The sequence below is a fragment of the Saccostrea cucullata genome, unplaced genomic scaffold, assembly GCF_032062105.1.
Source record: "Saccostrea cucullata isolate Sc308-1 unplaced genomic scaffold, CSIRO_AGI_Scuc_v1 ctg281, whole genome shotgun sequence".
Classification (NCBI taxonomy): domain Eukaryota; kingdom Metazoa; phylum Mollusca; class Bivalvia; order Ostreida; family Ostreidae; genus Saccostrea; species Saccostrea cuccullata.
In genome coordinates, this window is record NW_026926059.1 from 106145 (window position 1) to 130749 (window position 24605).

The 24605-nt window shown below is 35.3% G+C and overlaps 3 protein-coding genes across 5 annotated transcripts; 1 reads left to right on the forward strand and 2 right to left on the reverse strand.

Moving 5' to 3' along the window:
• Positions 1 to 401: 401 nt before the first annotated feature.
• On the forward strand, positions 402 to 8268 carry LOC134270513 (kelch-like protein 8). Of its 3 annotated transcripts, XR_009992836.1 has the most exons (10): positions 402 to 560; positions 1059 to 2165; positions 2331 to 2474; positions 2768 to 2882; positions 3236 to 3404; positions 4746 to 4905; positions 5006 to 5207; positions 5464 to 5564; positions 6070 to 6702; positions 6781 to 8268. XR_009992836.1 is itself a non-coding variant. In XM_062752738.1 (9 exons), the coding sequence occupies exons 2-9, from the start codon at positions 1163 to 1165 to the stop codon at positions 6090 to 6092; spliced, it is 1917 nt and encodes a 638-aa protein (XP_062608722.1). In that variant the 5' UTR covers positions 402 to 560; positions 1059 to 1162; the 3' UTR covers positions 6093 to 8268. The 3 variants fall into 3 exon arrangements, 2 of the variants coding, with proteins under 2 accessions (XP_062608722.1, XP_062608723.1); XM_062752738.1 differs by having other exon boundaries at positions 6070 to 8268; XM_062752739.1 differs by lacking the exon at positions 5464 to 5564 and having other exon boundaries at positions 6070 to 8268.
• Positions 8269 to 14220: 5952 nt separating this feature from the next.
• LOC134270516 (zeta-sarcoglycan-like) lies at positions 14221 to 24583 on the reverse strand. Its single transcript, XM_062752742.1, has 8 exons — positions 24526 to 24583; positions 22627 to 22831; positions 21091 to 21192; positions 20803 to 20890; positions 20552 to 20671; positions 19985 to 20057; positions 16587 to 16710; positions 14221 to 15783 (listed from the first exon to the last, which is right to left on the reverse strand). The coding sequence occupies exons 2-8, from the start codon at positions 22819 to 22821 to the stop codon at positions 15616 to 15618; spliced, it is 870 nt and encodes a 289-aa protein (XP_062608726.1). The 5' UTR covers positions 22822 to 22831; positions 24526 to 24583; the 3' UTR covers positions 14221 to 15615.
• Positions 17208 to 19591, reverse strand: LOC134270496 (uncharacterized). Its single transcript, XM_062752718.1, has 2 exons — positions 18403 to 19591; positions 17208 to 18175 (listed from the first exon to the last, which is right to left on the reverse strand). The coding sequence occupies exons 1-2, from the start codon at positions 19352 to 19354 to the stop codon at positions 17619 to 17621; spliced, it is 1509 nt and encodes a 502-aa protein (XP_062608702.1). The 5' UTR covers positions 19355 to 19591; the 3' UTR covers positions 17208 to 17618.
• Positions 24584 to 24605: the final 22 nt, after the last annotated feature.

Here is a 24605-nt window from a genome sequence, read left to right on the forward strand (position 1 = left end):
TGTCTGTTAAATAATGTGGGGGTACCCTAGCTACGGCTTTCCATACAGAACAGGTTTCACTTGACATGCTACTCTCCTCGAGTAGCGAATCAGAAACCCTTGGCTAGCGAATATGTGTTTTCTCCTGAAATCAAAGAAAAAATGTTTTTAGACATTTAAAATAATTTTTTTTTTTTTTTTTTTTTTTTTACCAAGTTGAATAAATTTTTATTGTACTTTTGAAAGAGATCAAACAGATTCTTTTAAAGAAACAAAGATAAATTCTTTTTTACTTCTCTTTCTTTAGTTTTTCCTCCTTCCTCCCCCCCCCCCCCCCACTTTAAACCTTTTTTGGCGGGGACGGGGTTGACCGTCCCTACCACTTGATCCGCGCCTGAAGTATTCATTGCGCATGCGTAATTAGTGTAAATTGAGTTGCCGAAGATGCTAGCTTGTAGAAGGAAGCATCAATCTACGAGATAAACTGGTGTTGAGGACTGGGAGGAAGAGAATCTATGTCTCAAAAGCCTCGGCGTTGTCTGTCTAATAAGATTTATGGTTGAAATATCACAGGCTGCAAGGTAAACAACATACTGTCATTCCGAATTTTCTCTGCATTGACAAATGGTCAACAGCCAAAACGCAGTGTGTCAAAATTTTGGATCAATCATTTCTTTATTTCCACAAAAATAATATCTGAATATTGAAACGTTTGAATATACCTATCTTATATTTAGATTAATAGCGAAATGTCAAACGGGTAAGTATACATGAGCCTTGAGGGAGTTGGAGTAAATGTTGGGATATGTGCAAGTAGGAATTTTACAAGTACTATTTTATCCATATACTGGTTGATCGTATCATTCTTTTGAGTGAATGCAAGACTAACCTAATCAGTTGAATAAGTTGCGAGGACTATACCCTAATCTGTCTTACTCAGATGTTTATTACGGCTGTTGGGCTGTTACGCTCATGTTTTCTTAGTTATTTTTTATGAGTTTGATTATTAAACCATATTTTATACCGGTACATTGTTATTTTTGAAAAAAACTTAATCACACTGTACTTAAATTCTGTAGGCTTACCAGTAGATGAGTGATAAGGGTTTGCCATGGAACTTCAGCTTTGCAGTTAGAAGTAAAAGTCATCTTTCTTGACATCAACAGATTAGTAGAAGGAATAAATGGACATGGCCCAGGGACCCCCTCTCCCACACAGATCTGACAGTTTACCAGAGTACCAAAGCACCCCTCCCATCCCCCCTAAACCCCAGCTTACAGAGTCCCAGGCTGAGAGAAAGGCCGGAAGCTTGAAGAAGATGGCCACTGTTGATCAGCTGAATCTTGAGATGTCTGTTAACCAGGAATTCGAGTCCAAAAATCATTACAGGAACTGCTTCAAGACATTTCATGACTATTACTTAAAGGGTCAGTTGTGTGACATAGAGATTAAGGTTGGGGAGAAAACCTTTGCCTGTCATCGAGTCATACTTTCCTCTGTCAGTAATTATTTTCGCACCATGTTCATGTCGGAAATGACAGAGAGCAGAGAGAGAGAGGTCACCATTCATGACATTGACGAGAGTGCCATGGAGATGTTAGTGCAATATGCCTATACAGCAAAAATTCAGCTCACCACTGAAAATGTCCAGCCCATTCTGTATGCAGCCTCCATTTTGCAGATAGAAGTTGTTGCTAAAGCTTGTTGTGAATTCATGAAGAAACACCTTCATCCTACTAACTGTATTGGAGTTCACAATTTTGCCCACCAGCATAATAGAATAGAGTTAATCAAAATGGCAGATGATTATATTTTGGAGAACTTCTTGGAGGTGGTTGATACGGAGGAATTTAAAACTCTGCCCTTTGACCTCATGGAAAAATTGGTATCCTCCCCAGATCTTAACGTGGAGAATGAGAATCAAGTATACGAGGGGGTAATGAAGTGGATCAAAATGGACATTGAGAATCGGAAGTGTTATTTGGGGAAGCTGATAGCCAAAATAAAGCTGCCACTACTGAGCCCGGATTACTTACTGCAGACTGTGGCTACAGAGGAGCTGATCAGGAGAGACCTGGAATGTCGAGACTATGTAGACGAGGCTAAGGCGTATCAAATGTCTCTGGCCAGTCTGGTCTCCAATGTTAGAATATCCCAGAACACCAGGCCCAGGAAAAACTACGCAGGTTATACAAAATTTTTAAATGTTTCCTAGCAAAGTACAGTATTCAACTAATAATTGCTTAGGTTTATTTGTTTTGCAAAATTCATAAAAATTGTAAAAAAGAATGCATGTGAATACTCAAATTATGATGGTCACAAAATGTTCACAAGTTCTTGTATTTTGACAGGTGTGCTGTTCTGTGTTGGGGGAAGGGGGGCCTCTGGGGACCCATTCAAGAGTATAGAAGTGTATGATCCCCGCAGAAATAGGTGGTTCCAGGTCAGTGAAATGAACACCAGGAGGCGCCATGTGGGAGTGTGCTGTTCTGGAGGTTAGTCTAGCGAATTGTTACATACTTTGATATGTCTGTTTTTAGACAGGGCTTTGAACAAAATAAGGGATGATGCTGTGTGTATTTGGTCTGTATTAAATCACCTTTCAGAAAAAATTCAGAATATATTCAAACTTATTTATCCTTCTTGAAAACTGATACACAACATGCACATAAATTATCAGAAATTTAAAAGTCTCCTGTCCACACCAAAGTGTGCTTTATAAAACTTTTTTCCACAGAAATTGTGTTAATGCCTTGTTATAGTGCATGATTCTGTTTATATATTTCAGGTTTGTTGTATGCTATTGGGGGACATGATGGTACCAAACACTTGAAGAGTGGTGAGGTGTTTGATCCTGCCTTAAACAGCTGGAAGACCTCAGTAAAACCTATGTCTACCCCAAGGTAAGTCGGCAGTACTGAGGTCATTAATGAAGCTAATAACTTTTCCAAGGGTACATTTACATATTTCCTTTCAAACTCCTGATTTGATTAACGTACATGTATCAATTAAGCTTATTTATGCTTTTGAGTAAATTTGTAGACGTAGTAGAATAAAGGAAAATAAACAAAAAATTAAGTTAATTGTCAAGAAAATATCAACATTAATTCAAACAAACATAGAACTTTTGATCAATAGTTTCTTGTTCATTTTTATGATTCAATGACTGTATTTTGTAGGAGGGGGATTGCCCTGGTGTATCTAGGGTCACCTATCAGCATTTTGAGTTCTTGTGTGTGATATATGTGTTTTGTAGGAGGGGGATAGCCCTGGCTTGTCTAGGGTCAGCTATATATGCTGTGGGGGGACTGGACGATTCCACCTGTTACAGTCTGGTGGAGAGGTATGACCCGTCTGTTGACCAGTGGACAATGGTAGCCAGTATGAATATTCCTCGAGGTGGAGTGGGGGTTACTGCATTGAAAGTAAGTCATAATCTGTGTTGAATCAGCTGCTCCTCTATATTACCATCTTTGCAAGCCAAGGATTTTTGGTCTGCTTTGCTCCTGGACAGCTTCTCTGTGGAGAGCGAAGTGGACCAAAAACTTGTGGCTTGTAAAGATACAATATACAGGTAAACTTCGTTATCTCGACATCGACGGGACAGTCGGAAAATGTCGAGATATCCGAGGTGTCGAGATATCAGAGTTGAGACTCGACGTCCTTAATTTTACTTCATAGTAAAACCATAGATCTAAACGGAACAGACGTGTAATTACAGGGACCTTCAGTTAGACTGCAGATCATTTGTTTCAGCTATCCTTCTATATTTATTAGAAAATCTAAGAAGTTATATATTCACAAATGTTATTTATGAAATGCTTTCTTTTTTATCGAAATCTTCTCATTTTACTAAAAACCGTTTTCCATCCAGCATTCGATCCGCGTGCCACTAGCTCTGTCAGAACAGGATACGAAATACGCACTACAAACTCCAAACCGGAACGGTACAAAGTTGACTTTCGAGATACGGAAAAAAATTAATACGTATATTTTTATACCCCCCACAAACGAAGTTTGGGGGGGTATATAGGAATCACCTTGTCCGTCTGTCAGTCTGTCTGTGCAAACGTGTCCGGTCCATATCTTTCTTATGGAGGGACATTAGAATCTACTACTCCACACAAAGATTGCCCATGATGTAAGGGTGTGTCATGACCTTGACCCAAGGTCATTTGGGGAAGTTCAAGGTCACTGGAAGAAAAATTTCATAATTCGTGTCCGGTCTACATCTTTTTTATGGATAAACTTGGTAGGTTCTCATTTCATGCAAAGATTGCCTATGTCCCAAGGGCGTGTCATGACCTTGACCCAAGGTCATTTGGGGAAGTTCAAGGTCACTGGAAGAAAAATTTCATAATTCATGTGTGATACATATCTTTATTATGAAAAAACTTACTTCTGAAAAACCCAGCGGGGGGTATTTTGTCCCGTTTGGACAGTTCTAGTTAAAATTATGTCATTTCTCTCCTTTTTTCTTTCATGATCATTCATCAATAATTTTCATTTCATTTTCAAACCAAAATTTAATTGGAATTGCGCATTTAACAAACTTCATGATGTTACATATGCATCCATATTACGGCTGATGCAATAGTCGTGCATGTCGTTGTTTTGATTGATTCCTGCTTTTGTTAAGTTTTTGTTCATTCCTTGAGGATTAAGTTCATATATATTTAATAACACTGTAAAATATAAGATAGATGTGCAAGAACAGATCGAATATTTTTCAGTATCTGAATAACTCCACCTGTTTTATGTTTTAGGATAATATTTATGCTGTCGGTGGGAATGATGGCATTTCTTCCTTAGACAAGTGTGAGAAGTATGATCCACTCCTTAACAAGTGGACTTTTATTGCACCCATGAATCGTCACAGAGCAGGGGCAGGGGTAGCAGAGTTAGATGGTTACCTGTATGTAGTAGGTGAGAAGTCAGACATAATAATGTTACAGTTACATGTATATCAGCCCTATCTTACACCCGATTTTTTGTGGTATATCTAACATTTTGAAATGATTAACAGGAGGATTTGACGACAGTTCCCCACTGGACTCCTGTGAGAGGTATGACCCCCACACTAATACCTGGACCTTTGTTACCAGTATGTCTTGTTGTCGGGGAGGAGTGGGAGTTGCCTCCCTTGGGGGTCAGATGTATGCAGTAGGGGGTCATGATGGCTCTAATTATTTGAGCTCTGTTGAGTCCTATGACCCCATTGAGGACAAGTGAGTTGTATCTAGTATATACATTTAAAATGCTTTCCCTATCATTTACTGGAATGTATTGGGCATAATATAAATTCTTTATTTGATAGTTTAGTGAAGTTTTAGTTTATTTCTATGCTTGCTTTTACCTTTACAATGCTTTAACCATAAAAAATTTAAACTACTGAATATATCTCCTGCTTCACGTGACTCTCTTATTAATTTTTTCTCTGTCATAAACTTGTAATACTATAGCTTTGTTATTTTTGCTTACAAGGTGGTGTTTTGTCAGTAGTATTGGGAATTGCCGCGCCGGGGCAGGAATATCTTACGCCTCCTATACTTCTGCCATGCTTTTCTCCGCTGGCATATGTGCAGGTACCCTTACCTGCATGTCAGAATGTAGTACTAATACACTGAATCAATGGAATGTTCTTTATCAACATTAGATTTAGATAAGAGTAATAGCAGTCATGTAGCAATCAGTATATGGTTTACTGCATGTTGAATTTAAAATGTTTTAACAATGTTATATTAGCTTCAGAAGTTTTTTTTCCTAAAGGAATTGCTATGCATATCTGTAAAAATTTCAGAAATCAGTTTGAGGAGATATCATCCATTTATATGATATTCAATATGTGCAAAGAAAAAGCCAAACATCTGCAGTATATAAAATAATGCTTTCACTTTAGGTTTAAATTCAATATTATATTTTTAAGAGAAAAATAAAATTAATTGTGTTGTTCAAAACAAAACTTAATTCTTCCAAAGTAGACCTTGACCTGTTATTACATCTACTCACAAATATCAGTATATGGTATATTTACAACAATTATGAATAATGCCATTTGATTTGTTCAAACATTGTATGTATATTATACAGATGGGAAACTGCCAACGATATAAGTCAGTGTAGAGCAGGGGCGGGACTAGCCTACTGTTACTGTCCCCCAGCTAAACTCCAGCCAACTCAACAACCCTACGTCTGTCAACTACAGTGTTATTGATAGGATCAATGACCAGCAACATTAGCCCTCACATAAGTACAGCAACCCAACCTCTGTAAATTACAGTGTTAGTGATAGAATCAATAACCAGGAAAATAATACAGCCCTTACAGAATTACAGCAACCCAAACTCTGTAGACTACAGTGTTACTGAGAATCAACGACCAGCAACATCAGCCCTCACAGAGTTACAGCAACCCAAACTCTGTCGACTACAGTGTTACTGAGAATCAACGACCAGCAACATCAGCCCTCACAGAATTACAGCAACCCAAACTCTGTCGACTACAGTGTTACTGAGAATCAACGACCAGCAATATCAGCCCTCACAGAATTACAGCAACTCAATCTCTGTCAACAACAGTGTAACTGACAGAATCAATGACAAGCAACATCAGCCCTCACAGAATTACAGCAACCCAAACTCTGTCGACTACAGTGTTACTGAGAATCAACGACCAGCAACATCAGCCCTCACAGAATTACAGCAACCCAAACTCTGTCAACCAGTATTAATGACAGAATCAATGACCAGCAACATAATATACCAGCCCTTAGTAGTACAGCAACCCATCATCTGTCAACAGCAGTGTTACTGAGAATCAACAACCAGCAAAATAATACAGCTTTTACAGAATTACAGCAACCCATCATCTGTAAATTACAGTGTTATTGACAGAATCCACATTCAGTAACATGATGCAACAGACTTCTCAGAATTACAGCACCCCACTGTCTACTAAGTAGAGATAATGACAGGATCAGCAATTAGCAACAAAATACAGCAACCCTTGCAGAATTACAGCAACCCACCTCATCAACTACACTGTTTCTGACTTGAACAGCCACCCACAACAAAACACAACTGCTATTTCACAATCCTTAGTCTCTCAAATTCTGGTACAATATACTTTTAACAGTTTCTGATAGAATCAAAAAGGTAGAACTGCAATTGTGTTTGGATTCTTAGAAAACACTGTCAAAAATGAATTCAGTAATACTAATAATTCACATAGTATAGGTAACATATTGCCATTGTACACTTGATACTGGCTAGTCGGTTTCACTGCGAATTCAACCTTTCTTTTCATTCCCATTTACCATTTTTTGTATGATCTTTACTCTATGTAATCCAACACCTGTCTATTTTGACACAAAATTTTTCTCTGGGCATGTTGTTTTAGACAGGTTTTACTGTCTCTGTCAAGATCAACAGATATTGGATTAAGTTACCCTAGGAAACTAAAAAAAATATAATGATTTTACATCTTCAAAGAGAAGCTGGATGAGAGATTTTTTTGCCGTGGTTTATTTATTTTTATTAGAATCAGAGAAGTTTTAATATTGGAACTTTGTGCAAAGCTGTTTTACTTAATGCTTTTGTAGAGTATTTTTCATTCCACATTCAGCAAGGAATTTGTTTAGTAGTTTGTATATATGCATGTATATATGTTTTTTCCCTTTTTAAAAAAAATTTAAAACCCATCCTTTAATATTGTGCAATATGTTTTCCTATTGTATACATTATTTTTTTAGAAGAATTGTGCTATTTTTGCCATATGTACAGTTTGTATACAAGTGTACATTTATTTAATTATTTTGATAGAGTGCTACCTATGCCCATATTGCCATGGTTACATTCAATGTTTATGTCCAGTAAACTCTACTAAAAAGGATAAAATGTTCTGTGACAAGAAGTCCAGGGTCTCTCAATGGTAGTTTATGCATGAAGACTTGATTTCTTTACATTTTTGTTTTCAATAATAATAAAGATGGTTAGTGAGCCATTCAAATCTGAGCTACACATATTGTATTTATTTATTTATATCTGAGTTATATAATTCCCTACCATCAGTGTTCATGCAGGTTATACAGTACATGTATTTATACACAATCTTGGTCTAAAAAGTTTCATGTTTACATCTGTTTCTGAGATATATTTATGGAATATCTAAATTTACATGTAAGTGCTCATTTTGTCAAACTTGTAGTTTGCTACAGTTTATATGTAAGAATGTTTTAGTTCTTTACATGTTGTTACTTTTAGTTGAATTTCAATAAAAGGTTTATTGATATGCATCGTCTTCCATTCTATGAAAGTCTATAATTAATGTATCTGGTCCATACTTTACTTGGTACAGTCAGAATTACCTTTTTCATGAACAATAATTACTAAAGAGTATACATGAATCAAGATAGAGGCATTACATAAACTTGTCAGTAATACTAAAATATTAAACCTAGAATATATTAGAACATAGTTGGAAACTTGCTGAAAATTGCAGCTGCCACAGGGCTAGCTACCGGTACTCTTAAAAAAAATTACCAGTCCTACTGAAATTTGCCTGTCGTGATTAAAATGCTCATAATTATGAATGTACTAGATAGACTAACATTAAAACAAGAGGCCCATGGGCCACATCGCTCACCTGAGAAGCTTTGACCATTCTGTCCCTTACCAGATTTCCCCCTTGTAATACATATTGTGACCCCACCCTACCCCACGGATCATAATTTAGACAATTTGAAATCTACACTACCCCAGGATGCTGCTACATAAATTTCAGCTTTTCTGGCCCAGTGGTTCTTGAGAAGAAGATTTTCAAAGATTTTTCCTACATATTTCAATGTAAAACTTTGATTCCCCATTGTGGCCCCGCCCAACCCCCGGGGGTCATGATTTGAACAATTTAGAATCTACACTACCCCAGGAAGCTTCCATTATAAGTTTCAGCTTTTCTGGCCCAGTGGTTCTTGAGAAGAAGATTTTTCCTATATATCAGGTCCAGTCCAAAGACTATTTCTACCTACGTAGCTATTAATAGCTACCTAGGTATTTAATTCTACCCAAAGTAGCTATTTTTACCTACTTTTTATATTTTCTGCATTTTGCGGCCAAAAGACCAAACGGCGCAACATGGTGAATACATATTTTTTGATACAGTCACACTAATGATGAATACAACAAAATTTAGGCCAAAAAATGATTACTTCCTGAATCGGCAATTTTACATTAGTTTCTGTGCAAAATTGATAAATACGAAGAAATCATTTTTTAGCCACATTTTTGTTATATCCATCACCAGTGTGACTGTATTAAGAAACTTTGTGCTTACCATATTGCGCCGCTCCTGCATTTGGCCACAAAATGCAAGTAAATCAGAAAGTAGGTAAAAATAGCTACTTTGGGTAGCTTTAAATATCCTAGGTAGCTATTAATAGCTATGTAGGTAGAAATAGTCTTTGGACTGGACCTGTATATTTCTATGTAAAACTTTGATTCCCCGTTGTGGCCCCACCCAACCCCTGGGGGTCTGATTTGAACAATTTAGAATCTACACTACCCCAGGATGCTTCCATATAAGTATCAGCTTTTCTGGCCCAGTGGTTCTTGAGAAGAAGATTTTAAATGACCCCAACTTATTTTTGTCTTTTCTTGATTATCTCCCCTTGTGAGGGGATTTGGCCCTTTATTTTAACAATTTAAATTTCCCTTCACCCAAGGATGCTTTGTACCAAGTTTGGTCAAAATTGGCCCAGTAGTTCTTGAGAAGAAGTCAAAAATGTGAAAAGTTTACAGACAGATGGACAGACGGACGGATGACGGACAAAATGTGATCAGAAAAGCTCACTTCAGCCTTCGGCTCAGTTGAGCTAACAACTTTTATTTTTTTTTTACATGCTGACTGCTCAGGCCATTAAAAAGATGCTTGCTTGCCCACTCGGTAAAAAAACCCAAGGTCGGTAGCATGATACCTGTACATTTATTCATATGCTTGATCAACACTCAAACTCGGCAATACTTGTACATGTATTTGCTTTCCTGAAAAATTTTTATAAACGGAATTTAAAGAAAAAATGATTTATTAAATACATGTAATTTTCTCTACAAATGTATAAATATAGTATCTAAAAGGAAATGAAAATACTCTTATCTATACAATCCTACAAAAATATACATAAATTTTAGACTAAGTATACCTGTAATACTGACACACATCAAGTTTATCATTATAGCAAGAATCTCGTATAAAGTCTCTGTTTATACAGTAGCTCTGCTTATTTTAAATGAAGTAGTATGAGCATATTTAACATTCCTTTCTTGAATTGTTATCAAAGAAGTAAAGGCAGTTTTTCATTTACATGTAAATCGATCAAAAAACAATAATTTTGTAAAAACAATACCTGTACGAAATAGCATTCTGAAATCAATAACAGGCATTTACCAAGTTTATGTTTAGTAACAGTAGCAACATCTTTCATTGAAATAGAAAATTTATATAAAATAGAAAATTTATAAGTAGAATTATGCATGCATCTATATACTTGGACAACATTTTATTGAAAAAATGACAAAAGCTATAGAAGGATCAATTTGCAGTTTGAAATCTTATTAACACGCATTTATGGGATGGATCCAAAGACACTGTCATTGCATAAACTTTTTAAAAGGGATGGGTATCGCTAAAAATTTTTTATTGTGATAAATCACGATTTTTCCCCAAAATGTCATGATCATATCATAATATTTTTACAAGCAATTTTAACAATGATTTTAAATGAATATATAGTCATCATTTTTCTTAAAATTATGCCAGAAAAACGGAATTTCACTTTTTTGAAATTTTTATGCAAACAAAATTAATGTTTGGATGGTAAGATGCCATTCTTGTCATCTTTTTACAATATTTTTTAGACTTTCTGTAATTGTAATTTGAAAGATTGAACAAATAAATGAATAATTTCTGGACTTTAAAACGTACCTAAATACAGGTATTTAGGTCTCCATATCACGATACGTTTCACGCAACAAAAAATCGCGATATATCGATAAAATCGCACATCCCTACTAAGTACATGTACCTTTTGAAAATACAAGGGGAGTATATTTACAAGTACAAAATTACAACATTTATTTCTATTCACAGTTCCAAAAATGAGCATTACAAAAGAGGTTTAACAACCATAAGTAGAAATATACCGGTAGCACCATGATTAATAACTATGAGAATGACAGGTTTTACATTAAAAAAAATAAATGTAAAGTATTAACAATAATCAGTAATGAATATATCATAAATGTAGAAATATTGCATATACATGTAAAGTTAAAATTATTTTTATTAAAAGATTCTATTTACATTGTTTTCTGCATACAGGAACAATATAGTGAACTGCATTAAAATTACTGTTAAATGTGGCATTTAGAATATAAATTTGATTTCACCTTGACAGTGCCGTAGAATGGTCTAAGAAAGAAAACCAAATAAATAATTCACTAGGAGTTCTCTGTTTTTGATTATAAAGTCAGAATATATAACCTTGGCCCATGAACAGTGGAAGAACACTTCAAGGGATAGAGTATGAACAAAATTTGTTCAAGGGGATAGAAATACGTACATGGTCAGAGAGACCTTTTAAGTTTAAAGTTAAGTTGAAAAAGGTTACTAAGTACATGACTTTTACTCCAAGACTTGAATTTTCAAAAGTGGCCAAAAAGTGAGAGAAAATATATCTTTAAATACATACGTATTTTACTGTTTTTTTTTTATTGGCCTTGACTTAAAAACCAGAAGTCTCTGTCGAGACTGTAGCTCTACTGGTTTGTACTTATAACAAAGGATGAGAAAAGAAGCCATTGCCATCAGACCAAAACTGTAGGATGACTAGCGTTTTAAAGGAATTTCAAGAAAATTCTATTTTTAGTAACCATGGCAACACCGTTCATCGAAATCAAAAACCGATGCACTATTTTATGTATCTTAGTGTAGTCTACTTGTGTGCCAAGTAATATTAAAATCAAATTACAAGAGGCCCATGGGCCACATCGCTCACCTGAGAAGCGTTGACCATTCTGTTCTTTACCAGATTTCCCCCTTGTTATACTTAATGCATGCCCACACTACCCCACTGATCATAATTTAGACATTTTGAAATCTACACTACCCCATGATCCCTCCATGGGCACATATGTTTCAGCTTTTTTGGCCCAGTGGTTCCTGAGAAGATTTTTCCTATATATTTCTATGTAAAACTTTGATTCCCTATAATGGCCCCGCCCTTCCCCCGGGGGTCATGATTCCTATAATTTAGAATTTACACTACCCCAGAATGCTTCCACATAAGCTTCACTTTTTCTGGCCCAGTGATTCTTGAGAAGAAGATTTTCAAAGATTTTTCCTATATATTTCTATCTAAAACTTTGATTCCCCATTGTGGCCCCACCCTTCCCCCAGGGGTCATTATTTGAACAATTTAGAATCACATTATACCAGGATGCTTCCACATAAGTTTCAGCTTTTCTGGCCCAGTGGTTCTTGAGAAGAAGATTTTCAAAGATTTTTCCTATATATTTCTATGTAAAACTTTGATTCCCCATTGTGACCCCACCCTTCCCCCGGGGGTCATGATTTGAACAATTTAGAATCTACACTATACCAGGATGCTTCCACATAAGTTTCAGCTTTTCTGGCCCAGTGGTTCTTGAGAAGAAGATTTTCAAAGATTTTCCCTATATATTTCTATGTAAAACTTTGATACCCCATTGTGGCCTCGCCCTTCCCCCGGGGGTCATGATGTGAAAAATTTACAATCTACACTATACCAGGATGCTTCCACATAAGTTTCAGCTTTTCTGGCCCAGTGGTTCTTGAGAAGAAGATTTTCAAAGATTTTTCTTATATATTTCTATATACTACTTAGATTCCCCATTGTGGCCCCGCCCTTCCCCCGGGGGTCATGATTTGAACAATTTAGAATCTACACTACCCCAAGATGCTTCCACATAAGATTCAGCTTTACTGGCCCAGTGGTTCTTGAGAAGAAGATTTTTTAATGACCCAACCTTATTTTTGCCTTTTCTTGATTATCTCCCCTTGCGAGGGGATATGTCCCTTCATTTTAACAATTTAAATTCCCCTTCACCCAAGGATGCTTTGTACCAAGTTCGGTCAAAATTGGCCCAGTGGTTCTTGAGAAGAAGTCGAAAATGTAAAAAGTTTACAGACGGACAGACAGACAGACGGACAGTTTTACACGGACGAACATAAGTAGACGACGGACAAAATGTGATCAGAAAAGCTCACTTGAGCCTTCGGCTCAGGTGAGCTAAAAACTGTAGGAGGAGTAGCGTTTAAAAGAAATTTCAAAGAAAATTCTATTTTTAGTAACCATGGCAACACCGTTCATCGAAATCAAAAACCGATGCACTATTTTATGTATCTTAGTTTAGTCTACATGTGTGCCAAGTAATATAGAAATCAAATCAAAACTGTAGGAGGAGTAGCGTTTTAAAGGAATTTCAAAGAAAATTCTATTTTTAGTAACCATGGCAACACCGTTCATCGAAATCAAAAACGAATGCACTATTTTATGTATCTTAGTGTAGTCTACTTGTGTGTTACGTGATATTGAAATCAGACCAAAACTGTAGAAGGAGTAGCATCTTAAAGGAATTTCAAAGAAAATTCTATTTTTAGTAACCATGGCAACACTGTTCATCGAAATCAAAAACCGATGCACTATTTTATGTATCTTAGTGTAGTCTACTTGTGTGCCAAGTAATATTGAAATCAAATCAAAACTGTAGGAGGAGTAGCGTTTTAAAGGAATTTCAAAGAAAATTCTATTTTTAGAAACCATGGCAACACCGTTCATCGAAAACAAAAACCGATGCACTATTTTATGTATCTTAGTGTAGTCTATTTGTGTGCCAAGTAATATTGAAATCAGACCAAAACTGTAGGAGGAGTAGCGTTTTAAAGGAATTTCAAAGAAAATTCTATTTTCAGTAACCATGGCAACACCGTTCATCGAAATCAAAAACCGATGCTCTGTTTTATGTATCTTAGTGTAGTCTACTTGTGTGCCAAGTTATATTGAAATCAGACCAAAACTGTAGGAGGAGTAGCGTTTTGAAAAATTGTTTACAGACAGACGGACAGACATACAGACAGACAGACGGACGGACGACTGACACCTTACTATCGCATAAGCTCTTCTGGTCTCTGACCAGTAGAGCTAATAAAAACTTACTTCAAGAACATTCTCTATTCAAAAAATCTTAATTTGAAGTATGAATGATGTTGGGTCAAAGGAAAGAAAATCTGCTACAGTAGGACCTGAGAGATATAGATATCTACATATATAGATATCTACATGTATATAGGCAATTAAATACATTACACGTACATGTATCTGCAAATGTACATGGCCAAGCTCACCTCTCAGAAATATGGAAATGAAATTTGAGTGTACATGTCCAAAACATATAAAATTAAAGATTTTTTAAAAAAATCTGAAAATCTTGAACAGTAAAGCTATAACCTACTCCCTCTAAATGTATTCTATATTGGGGAAAAAACTGTTACATTGTAAAGGAACAGAGAAGACTTTGTGACATGTTCAATCTGTACAATGAAATTACTGAAAACAAAACTACCGGTTTATCTCCATTAAACAACAATATAAACAATTTAATATATATCTGACATTTCAAATAAATATCTATTTATTTATAAAAATATAAACATGTAAATATTGCTTTTTTATACAATCAATGAAACTATTTCATATAATTTTTAACATGGCACAAATTTAAAAAAATCAATGAACACAATAGGAAATTCCAAAGAAACAGTTTTAGATTGAGTATTATTAATTAAAGTTAAGTTTTATATTACCATTCAATAAATAAATTACATGTAGTATTGCACTTTAAAAATATAAAAGTAAAGAAAATTTTACAAATCATGTTGTCCATAGAGCTGGTTTAGTTTTTACTTTTATGATTGATGCAAAGCAGTAGTTCAAATTGGCGTATCACATACTGTAAACCAACTATTATTCGCGTCATCTTTTATTCGCGATTCGTCAGCTTGAAATCAATCCCAGACAATTAATTTTCACAAATAAGGAAACCTTTTCTTCGAAAAACAAAGCAAAATAAATGGTTAGCAGCGATTAATATTTGCGACTTAAAGTAGGTCACAAAACTTGCGAATATTTCTCACTCGCGAATAAAAGTTGGTTTACAGTAACTGTAAATCTCAAAGCTTCAGTAATGGCACCCTCTTCCTGCCAACTTTGCATTCACTACATTAAATCAATCCAACACACACACACACACACACACAAATCAAAAAATACAAACATCTTAACTACACATACATTAAATTTATCCTTATTAGAGGTTCATGTGATATGACTTAAAAAGTTTTATCTGCATACTGAATATTACTGAGAGATAAAAATAAATTAACATACAGATACCATCTATCTACAAAGTACCGATACTTGCATTATTAAAACAAAAAACAATTCTGTTCTTTTTCCTACACAGAACATGTATATGGGCAATAATTTTAATTGAAGAATTCCTGATATATTATTGTACACTCATGTGAGTCTGGGGTTGCCATGGTCTATGAGCAGATTTCCTTGGTACCCTGGCACTGTTTGTCAGCATCTGCCAGGAAGAGGAGCCCTGTACTACACATACACACCTGATACACCGTGGGGGTCTGCTGCCCTGGGGGAGGACTCATACCCACCTTCAGGTTCTTTATAAATAGCTTAGACGAGTCCAGACTCTGAAGTTGAAAAAAATCGATCTATTGCAACCAAACATCAGAAATCAGAACTGTAGTATAATTTCAAGGAAAATGTTAGAGCTCCATACATGTATTTATGCCAAAATGACCTACAAGATGTCAACAAGGTTTAAATTCATTTATCAAAATATCTTGAAGTTTCAATCATAACATGTATGAAGTTTGATGAAAATATAACAAAGTTTCTTCTAAGCTTCTCTAAATACAAACTAATTAATAATAGGGAGGACAAGGTCATAGGTGAGGTCAAGGTCAGAACATTTTGTCAAAGTTGAATAGCTCTCCTCAATTTTTGTACATGTAATTGTTTGAAGTTTGATGAAAATATCTCTTATCAATTTTTTTTTTAAACTAAGAAAAGTCATGTTTTTTCAGGAGATAACCAGTGAACCATGGAAAGGTTCAAGGACTTATGTACTAAGGGTAATTGAATAATTACTTTGAAACTGAGTTAAAAGAAAGACGCAGTAAATAAGGTCTGAATCATATGGTCAGTTAAAGTCAGATTTATGACAGTTGATCAGTGGTAGACTGTAGTAGAATAAAATATCTTGAAAACTTTCTTTGACAGAGTGCTAAACTGAAAGTGTGAGTGCTGGATATTAAAATGGATGGACAGAAAGACAGAAAGTTGGAAGACAGACATGTCAAACACTCTATGCTCAAGCATATTCACGGTGGTACTTAGAAAAGCTCTAGTTAAACAGTACAGAAATTACTGGGTACATTGTACTTGTTTTAATCTGTCTATAGAGTACTGTTCAGTCCTTAGTGATACTCACAATGCTGTCTTTGGACCTGATATGGATCTCCTTTAGACTGTTGATGGCCATGTCCCCAGCTGGTGCAGTGATCCGGATCTCATCTTTAGCGTACATATAGATGGAAGTACTTGGAGCCTCTATCCTATGAGATTAAAATAAACATAGATAATGGGCCACAATGCTCACCCGAGTCACTTTGACCCTGCTGTTTTTATCGCTGATTTTTTTAAAAATACTTTCTCCTTAATTTCATGAAAAAAATTACTCCATAAAGTTAACTAGAATCTAGTCCTGAGAATGCTATAATTTAATCGAAATTGAATCCTCACAACATTGGAATGCTTCAATATCCATATGATGAACATATCCTCTTAACCTTAAAATATGACCAGCCAATAAAGCTAACATAGGAACAGTTAATGGAGTTTATATTCTCTAGATTTTACATGAAAAATGCGTGAATATTTAAATATTGCATATAGTTGAGTGTAACATTGAAAATTTTCACCCCAAGAAAATCATTGTCAACCGAGACGCAGCCGAGGTTGACAATGGTTTTCGAGGGGTGAAAATTTTCAATGTTACACTCAACTACATGCAATATTTGTGACACGATAGCGGTGTTTTTCTTTGAAGTTTACTATTCTGTATTAGCAATACAGAACGGGACTATGGTGGGTGGAGCTACGTTCCGTTCTGTATTAGCCCTGTATACCGTATTGTATTTCCCAACAATTCTGTATCTAAAATACAGCACAGTCTGAAAATAAATCTGATTCAATTTCAGTATTTTAATTGCTCAAAAATTTTCAAAATAACAAAATCAATTGATCATATTTTTTTTCCTGCTTGGAATTAAACAAAATCATTTCCTGAAAAAAGCAAAACCTTTACTCTTATGAATTCAAGATAATTATTCCATTCACATTTGGCCAGTCACTTTTAATCCAAAAGAAACGAATTTTAAAAAAAAATGCTTTCCAATACATTGTATAACACTTCTCTATGCACTATTCACTTTTACTGATGCACAAAATCACACATAGTCAATTAATTTGATCCAAAAGAAAAGTTGAAATGGCAATTTTGGAACACCGATGCCGTGTTTGTTAAATCCCGCAGAGCACGATTACTTTCACTGCACAATTTTTTTGCGTCGCCTTCAGAACGATCTGTATTACATGGAGACAGCGCTCTTTTACTACCAGTAGGCTGATCGGAAGACGCTTCCTGAGATTCCTGTTTTGTGGGCGGATCCAAGATTTTAGAAATGCTCTTTTTCATTTGTACATTGCTTTTCATGTATTTTCTTACGCCTTGCTCTGATCTATGACCAGTAACATTCATGATTTCTGCCTCGGGTACACCTTCTTTGTACAGCTGCGTAGCACACGTTTTCTTTCCGCTGTGATTGGTATAATTCCCTTGTAGTCCTCCTTTTTGCGATATTGTCTTCATAAACGTTTTCAGTTTGTTTATGCCTACAACCTGTGTCCCGTAACGCACAGGCTTTTCGGAGGTTCCGGGAAGCGGACGCCGATAAAATGGCCCCGTGCCATCTAACGCATCAAGGTATATCTGAAAATATTCTGCTAAGCACCGATCACCTGTAAATTATATGAGTAATTAGATAATCACCGCTTACATCTACAAGTCTTAAAATATCTACATAAATATTACAATCTTTTACATGCAGGTCTCATACATAACTATTTACCAAAAAGGCTCATACAGTAATGCCCCCCCCCCCCCCCCCCATTTCGTTAAACCTTAATTTAAAATTCTAAATTAGTGTCTTAATGTTTCCATATAAGTTATTATGAGTTTTACTTACCAGGCTCACAGTAATGCTTCAGATTCTTTGTCTGTAAATTCATCTGACCCAAACCGCCCTTGTAGGTTTTTGATGTTCTACCAACAAATTGGATAAACTGTCCATGGATATCGTTTCCAATGGAAAATTGTTCACATTGCAATTTGTGATGCTCATCGCAGGCCCTCAAACCAAACAATTTACATGAATAAAAAAACATCGTGTGTTGTAATTGTTCACTGTTTTCTTTCCCAAAAACATTTTCTCGCCACAATTTCTCCTCATCTTCAGGCCATATAGGATCAGCTTGGCGGATCTCGCATCCCACGCCTCTATCCACGAGCGATTTCATTTTCGCGTCTAAAACTTTTCTTAGCCCGACAAAAGATAGTTCCTTCTCATCTAGAAAATTTTTATCGTACACACCTTTTTGTCTCAAGTGCCTCAATAGTCCACATAAAATGAGATAGAGAGTTTTTGGAGGGTATTCAGCCCCGTCTTTCTTGCGCGCTTCCACGATAAAACGCTCTAGCCAATGGTTCATTGTTTTCGTATCCATCAAGTGAAGCTCGATAATATCCCCAGCTCTCTGCTCGCGCCAACTTTCGAAAACGTTAACAGCCCATTTTGTATTACTCTTAGTATTTTTATTTTCCTGATTTTCTACAAGGCATTTTAATTCTTCATCATTGACGACCGGTCCAAACCTAGTGCTCTCTTTCAGTTCTTTCTTTACTTCACATTCCGTTTCCATTAAAGAGCTCAAATCCCCGATATCAAAATCCATTGAATTCAAACCGTTTTCCCCAAGACCTTGGTTTGCATCGAAATCAAAATTTTCAGAAAAACTGAGATTTTGAATGCCCTCAAATACATGGTATTCCGTTTCCATATCTGCACAGATCTGTGATAAAGTTAAATCGTCAACTTCATCAGTTAAAAAGTCAAGCTTTTTAAAATTATCTACATCCATCCTTCTTCTCGTCGTTTCCAAAACTAATATGACAAAGTAACTTTAGAAATTTCTACAAATCTCACGCTGTCTACGGATAGAGTGAAATTTACAAGGAACCCTAATTGGCATGGGAATTAACTTTTTTCAGATTTACCAGAGATTCAGAAGGAAATGAAATATACATGACATCTTATTATCATTATGGGAGGAGCTGATTTTCATTGAGGTGATTTTGATTGGATCGTGTCACAAATCATTTAGAGAACTCGACAGGTTCTGTATCGCAGATACAAATTTGGGGGGCGGAGACTCGTGCTTTGCACTCGTCTCCGCCCCCCAAATTTGTATCTGCGATACAGAACCTGTCTCGTTCTCTAAATAATACTTATTATATTATACTGAATGTTTTATACAAATGCATATAACAGTGAACCGTGCACGCATAAATTCTGCGCAGTCACTATTTTTTGGAATATCACCCGTCGTCAAGCAATGTTGACTGTTGCTACGCAGGAGGGCGTGGCTTCATTATTCAGCGGGTAATAGTGATTTTTATCAAATGTTTCTCGACGAATCAGATTCAAGTAATTTACATGAAAGTATAATATTACAATCTAGAAGTCTGCTATCTGTCTGGAGAGAACTTACTTTAAAGGTTCTGCTCTTGGTCCTCTGATGTTTGGAGTTTCTACTGAACTATTGAATGTCACCCTACTAGACCCTGAAACAACAAACATTTCATGTAGAAACTGGTGTTTGGAGATTCCAAATATGGTGATACATGTACTAAAATTTTTAACTTTTCAAAGTATTTAAGTTTAGTTTTTTTTTTTAAAAAGTATTTAAGTTTAGTTTTTTTTCAGATTGTTCTTATTTGCTTGTGAAGGAATTGCCCTATTGCAGTTCTCAGTGCAAAAAAAGGAAGCATTTGAGGTTGTTCTTTCATGGGTAAGAGAGACTATTGAAATATTATGATGCAATAACTATGCTAATAACAATGGAAACAATGTTGATGATTTTCAATGAAGTACCAGTAATTCTTTTTAAACAAATGCATTTACATGTACACAGCACAATAAAGCTGATATTTCAAAGTTCTAGCCCTTCTAATCTTTTTGAAAGCTATAAAGCAATTGGTCAGATGAATGTTCTTGATAAATTTTATAAAAATTTAAATCTTTAAACCACATAATGGTCAAAGAATGGCTATCTTACCTGTGTAGTACACTTCATCCATTTCCATGACGATGCCCTTGTTCCCAACCTTGAACCTGGTTTGACCTTTTTTGTCCTTGATCTCAAACTCCTCACATTGAGCCTCTAGTTTTTTGTCACCTACAATAAGAATTTAATTAGTCAATTTCCCTTCAAAAATAAAATGACTCCTTTCACAAATTTTCATTTGTTTTGACAAACTAATTCATATATATTGTAGAAGAATTCAAATGTATTTAACTTCCACTGACCAACAAGCAGTGTGCTTGACACATTTTTCTTTCCATCCCTGGCCCTCAGTATGATATCCTTACTGGAATCCATGTACAAAGGTTTGTCCTGTATAAAAGAAAATGATAAAATTAGAATAAACTTCAAAAAATATTCACAAAATCTGTTTAATGAAATACATAAATATTCTTGATGAAACCAACATATATATATATACTCACTTAAACTTCTACCAGTTAAGATTTTCTAAATTTTTTTTTCGACTACAAACTACCCATACTGCCATAATTCAACAACTAGCCAGTTACCTGCATTGACTGAATCCTGTTAGTGTACAATCTGTCTAAAAACTCAGCTTCTCCCTCCAATCTCAGTCCCTTCTCTGTGATTCTTAATTTTCCCATTCCATGCTAAATGAATGAAGAAATTATAGATGATATAAATTCATAAATCTCTATACACCATGAAAACAACAAAAACTAGAAAACTAACCAGTCAGCAAGGGCCCCGCCATGGGGTAGAATTAAAAGGGTGCAGCTTACAGAATGATTAATAAATGTACGAAGAATAAGCAACAGCAACTGTATTCTTCAAATTTCAAGATAATTCCTGAATATTCAAAAACCTGAAAATAATATCCTTGTATTTACATTAGGCAGTAAAGAACAACTTAACATTGAATGTATATTTAAACAATTATGAAGCTTGTGTTATATAAAATGCCAGCCTTCAATGAATGCAAATATCATGAAGGCTTGACCTTAACTTCAAACAAACAGCAGTTGCAGACAAAGGTTTTCATTAATCTTAAAGTGACAGATAAAGAAAAGCCTACTAAATTTTCTGCAGCAGGCTAGATAATTAATCCCAAGGGATTAATTGTACCTCTCTCATCATTTTCTTCTAAATTTACAATAAGAACTTTTTCAGTATTAATGATAGAATGGGGTTTTTATACAACTACATTAAAAATTAATAATATTCTTGAATTAATATATTTAAAAAAAAAGTGAAAAAAGTGAAAAAAAGTAAATCAAAAAATCTTCTTTAATCTATTTCTTTTTTTTAGAATTCAATGAAATCATAACTATCAAACAAAAATAAATAATAAAAATTTATATTTAAATCCACATTTCAGAGTGTTCATAGCATTCCAAATTGATTTAACTTCAAAACAAACTTCATTTGCAGACAGAGGTGGTAATTAATCTCAATGTGACAGATAAAGATAATGCTCTGGATTTTCTTCAGGAGGAAAGCTAATTAATCCCAAGGGACTCCTAGCAGCATTCAGTTTACAATGGGAACATCTTCAGCAGTTATCTCTCTTTGCCAATGCATTCTTATATAAAGTTAAGGAATCTACCCCACCACCCCAGCTCCAAACCATGGGACATAGAGAACCAAACTTAGCATCAAAATATGTATTTCTGCCTACTGAACTACCATACCAAATTTGTACTTGATTGGGCAACCATAAAAAAAGTTGCCCGTTCATTCTTATGCATAGTTAAGGAATCTACCCCACCACCCCAGCTCCAAACCATGGAACATAGACAACCAAACTTAGCATCAAAATATGTATTTCTGCCTACTGAACTACCATACCAAATTTGAACTTGATTGGGCAACCATAAAAAAAGTTATTAGAAAAAAACAGAAAATTTGTGGACGGAAGAGTGACAGACGGACAGACAGACGGACGGACAGAGTGATTACTATAGGGCACCCGCAAATCCTTGCGGGGCCCTAATTAACCCCCCACAAAAATAAGTGATTTCACAGTATCATACTTTGTAAATCAATTTAACAACATTAAATAAGTGAAAGCTTACAAATCTTACCACAGAAAAGTTAAGAACACGTAGGATCCAAATGATTAAAGCCAAGTTCAAAGTTGTGAGCACCATAAGGAATAAGACAAAAGCGTAAAGACATCGCTTTCTCCAGCCGTAGATCCCCACGGGTTGTAGTGGGTGTTCATAATGTTCCTCCTCCGTACCTGCCGTGTGTCCATTACTAGGACTAGCACGAAGCATGCTGAGATGCCTGTAACATAAACAATATCAAGAAAACTGAATTAGTAAAACATACATATAGCAGAGTGAAATGGATAAATCTACTCCAAAAAATCATCAGCCTGGTCATTCATTTGGAAAATATAGCTAAGATCCAACATCGTGCAAGTGACGTCATACTCTTTTTCCCTTGGGGCATTATCCATGCAAATTTGGTCCAGGTAAAGCTTAAAAATTTATGCTGAATTAACTTCATCCAAAAACTTTTAATCTGGTTATGCCTGTAGAAAATATATAACATAGCCAGCATCTGAACATCGTCTCAAACCACAGTCTGGAGTCTGCATATAGCTCTCTCCTTTCTCAGTCCTATGGCTGCTTGATTACAAAAAGTGTAGTAATCTTGAATATTCAAGCCCCTCCATTGTGACGTCATATTTAGTCAATGACAAGTTTTGTTTGCATCGCAATTGAAATCAACAATTTACATCAACAATATTTCATACACTGCGATTGGGTATTGAAAGGTTGCATCAAAGTTCATTATCCGACTATGATAGTTGATATTAAAGGATGTTGGAGTTCTATTTTACAACATTTATGTGGACCAAATCTCCCAACAAACTCTTGGAATTCTAAAAGGCATTCATTTTGTTCCTTTATAAGCTGACCTGTTTTTATACATGAATTTATACAAAAACTGAAGCAAGCTATTAATCAACAAGTTGATGAAACAAAGATATCAGCAGTCTCTTTGAAGTCATAATTTCCAAGTTCTATGGTTGATGCAATGACCTTATCAGCAAATGGAATCTAATATTTGGTCAAATGCTGTTTATCTGATGACAGGAGCACTAACGGGCATGGCCTATCTAATTAAAAGAGGATGCTTACTCCTCTATGGCACCTGATCCTGCCTGACCCTGTGATGCTTTTGAATAATAAGCCTGTATTCCATTGTTACCTGGATATGAATTAGTGTTTACGTCTCCCAACTAATTCATTACTCAAGAGCATATGCTCTGAGTACAATTAATTTTTTAAACAGAGGCAGGCTACCCACACAAAAGTTGATGTTGCAGGGATTTCATGTCAGCATTTTGTAAAATCTACGCTATAATGACATATTTGAGCCATCTTCTTTCATAGCAATTGTTAGATTTTTGTTTTTGTATTAAATTTGTCTACAGAATGCTCCATCGATTTGATCAATCATAGGGCTCAAAGTGTGTATGACTGGTCAACAGGGAAGATTTGTAGCTTTTAGGCATCTGATCCCACCAAATTTTAATTAAATGATGCATATTAAACAATTGTTTCACCAAAATATCTCATTTTGCCCTGCAATAGAGTAGTACCACTACCACAGTTATTGTTAATGTGAAATATTCTTCAACTTAGATACTCCTGAAAATTCAATGTGGACATGCATGTATCACAGACAGAGACATAAAAATGACAAATCATGTCTGTTATAAGATTGAATAAATCAAATTAGATCCTACAGGATTTTATGCTATAAGAAAAACAATTTCGAGTAATATTTCTTATTTGATCAAAAATGTTAATGGTAGAAAAAAAGTTATAAACTTTCAAACTTCATTTCACCAGTGAGCACAAGAGCTGAGTGCCAAAAGTGTGTGACAACTGTAAATAAGATAACAGAGATACACAAATTTCTATTAAATCAGAATCTTTTCCTAAAAATAATTAAATTACCTGTACCTGCTCAATTTTACTTTTTCTCAAAACAAAGCAACTCCATCCACCCAAATGATGCTGAACACTGTCACACTCAATTTCAT

What these genes read in the sequence shown, in the direction of transcription:
- LOC134270496 (XM_062752718.1), bottom strand. Translation starts at nt 19,354, where the DNA reads ATGGATGTAGATAATTTTAAAAAGCTTGACTTTTTAACTGATGAAGTT. An exon ending in GAAGCATTACTGTGAGCCTG is followed by an intron (nt 18,176 to 18,402) that starts GTAAGTAAAACT and finishes TATAATTTACAG; the next exon opens with GTGATCGGTGCTTAGCAGAA.
- LOC134270513 (XM_062752738.1), top strand. Translation starts at nt 1,163, where the DNA reads ATGGACATGGCCCAGGGACCCCCTCTCCCACACAGATCTGACAGTTTA. An exon ending in GCCCAGGAAAAACTACGCAG is followed by an intron (nt 2,166 to 2,330) that starts GTTATACAAAAT and finishes GTATTTTGACAG; the next exon opens with GTGTGCTGTTCTGTGTTGGG. An exon ending in GGGAGTGTGCTGTTCTGGAG is followed by an intron (nt 2,475 to 2,767) that starts GTTAGTCTAGCG and finishes TATATATTTCAG; the next exon opens with GTTTGTTGTATGCTATTGGG.
- LOC134270516 (XM_062752742.1), bottom strand. Translation starts at nt 22,821, where the DNA reads ATGCTTCGTGCTAGTCCTAGTAATGGACACACGGCAGGTACGGAGGAG. An exon ending in ACAGGATTCAGTCAATGCAG is followed by an intron (nt 20,891 to 21,090) that starts GTAACTGGCTAG and finishes TCTTTTATACAG; the next exon opens with GACAAACCTTTGTACATGGA. An exon ending in GTCAAGCACACTGCTTGTTG is followed by an intron (nt 20,672 to 20,802) that starts GTCAGTGGAAGT and finishes TTCTTATTGTAG; the next exon opens with GTGACAAAAAACTAGAGGCT.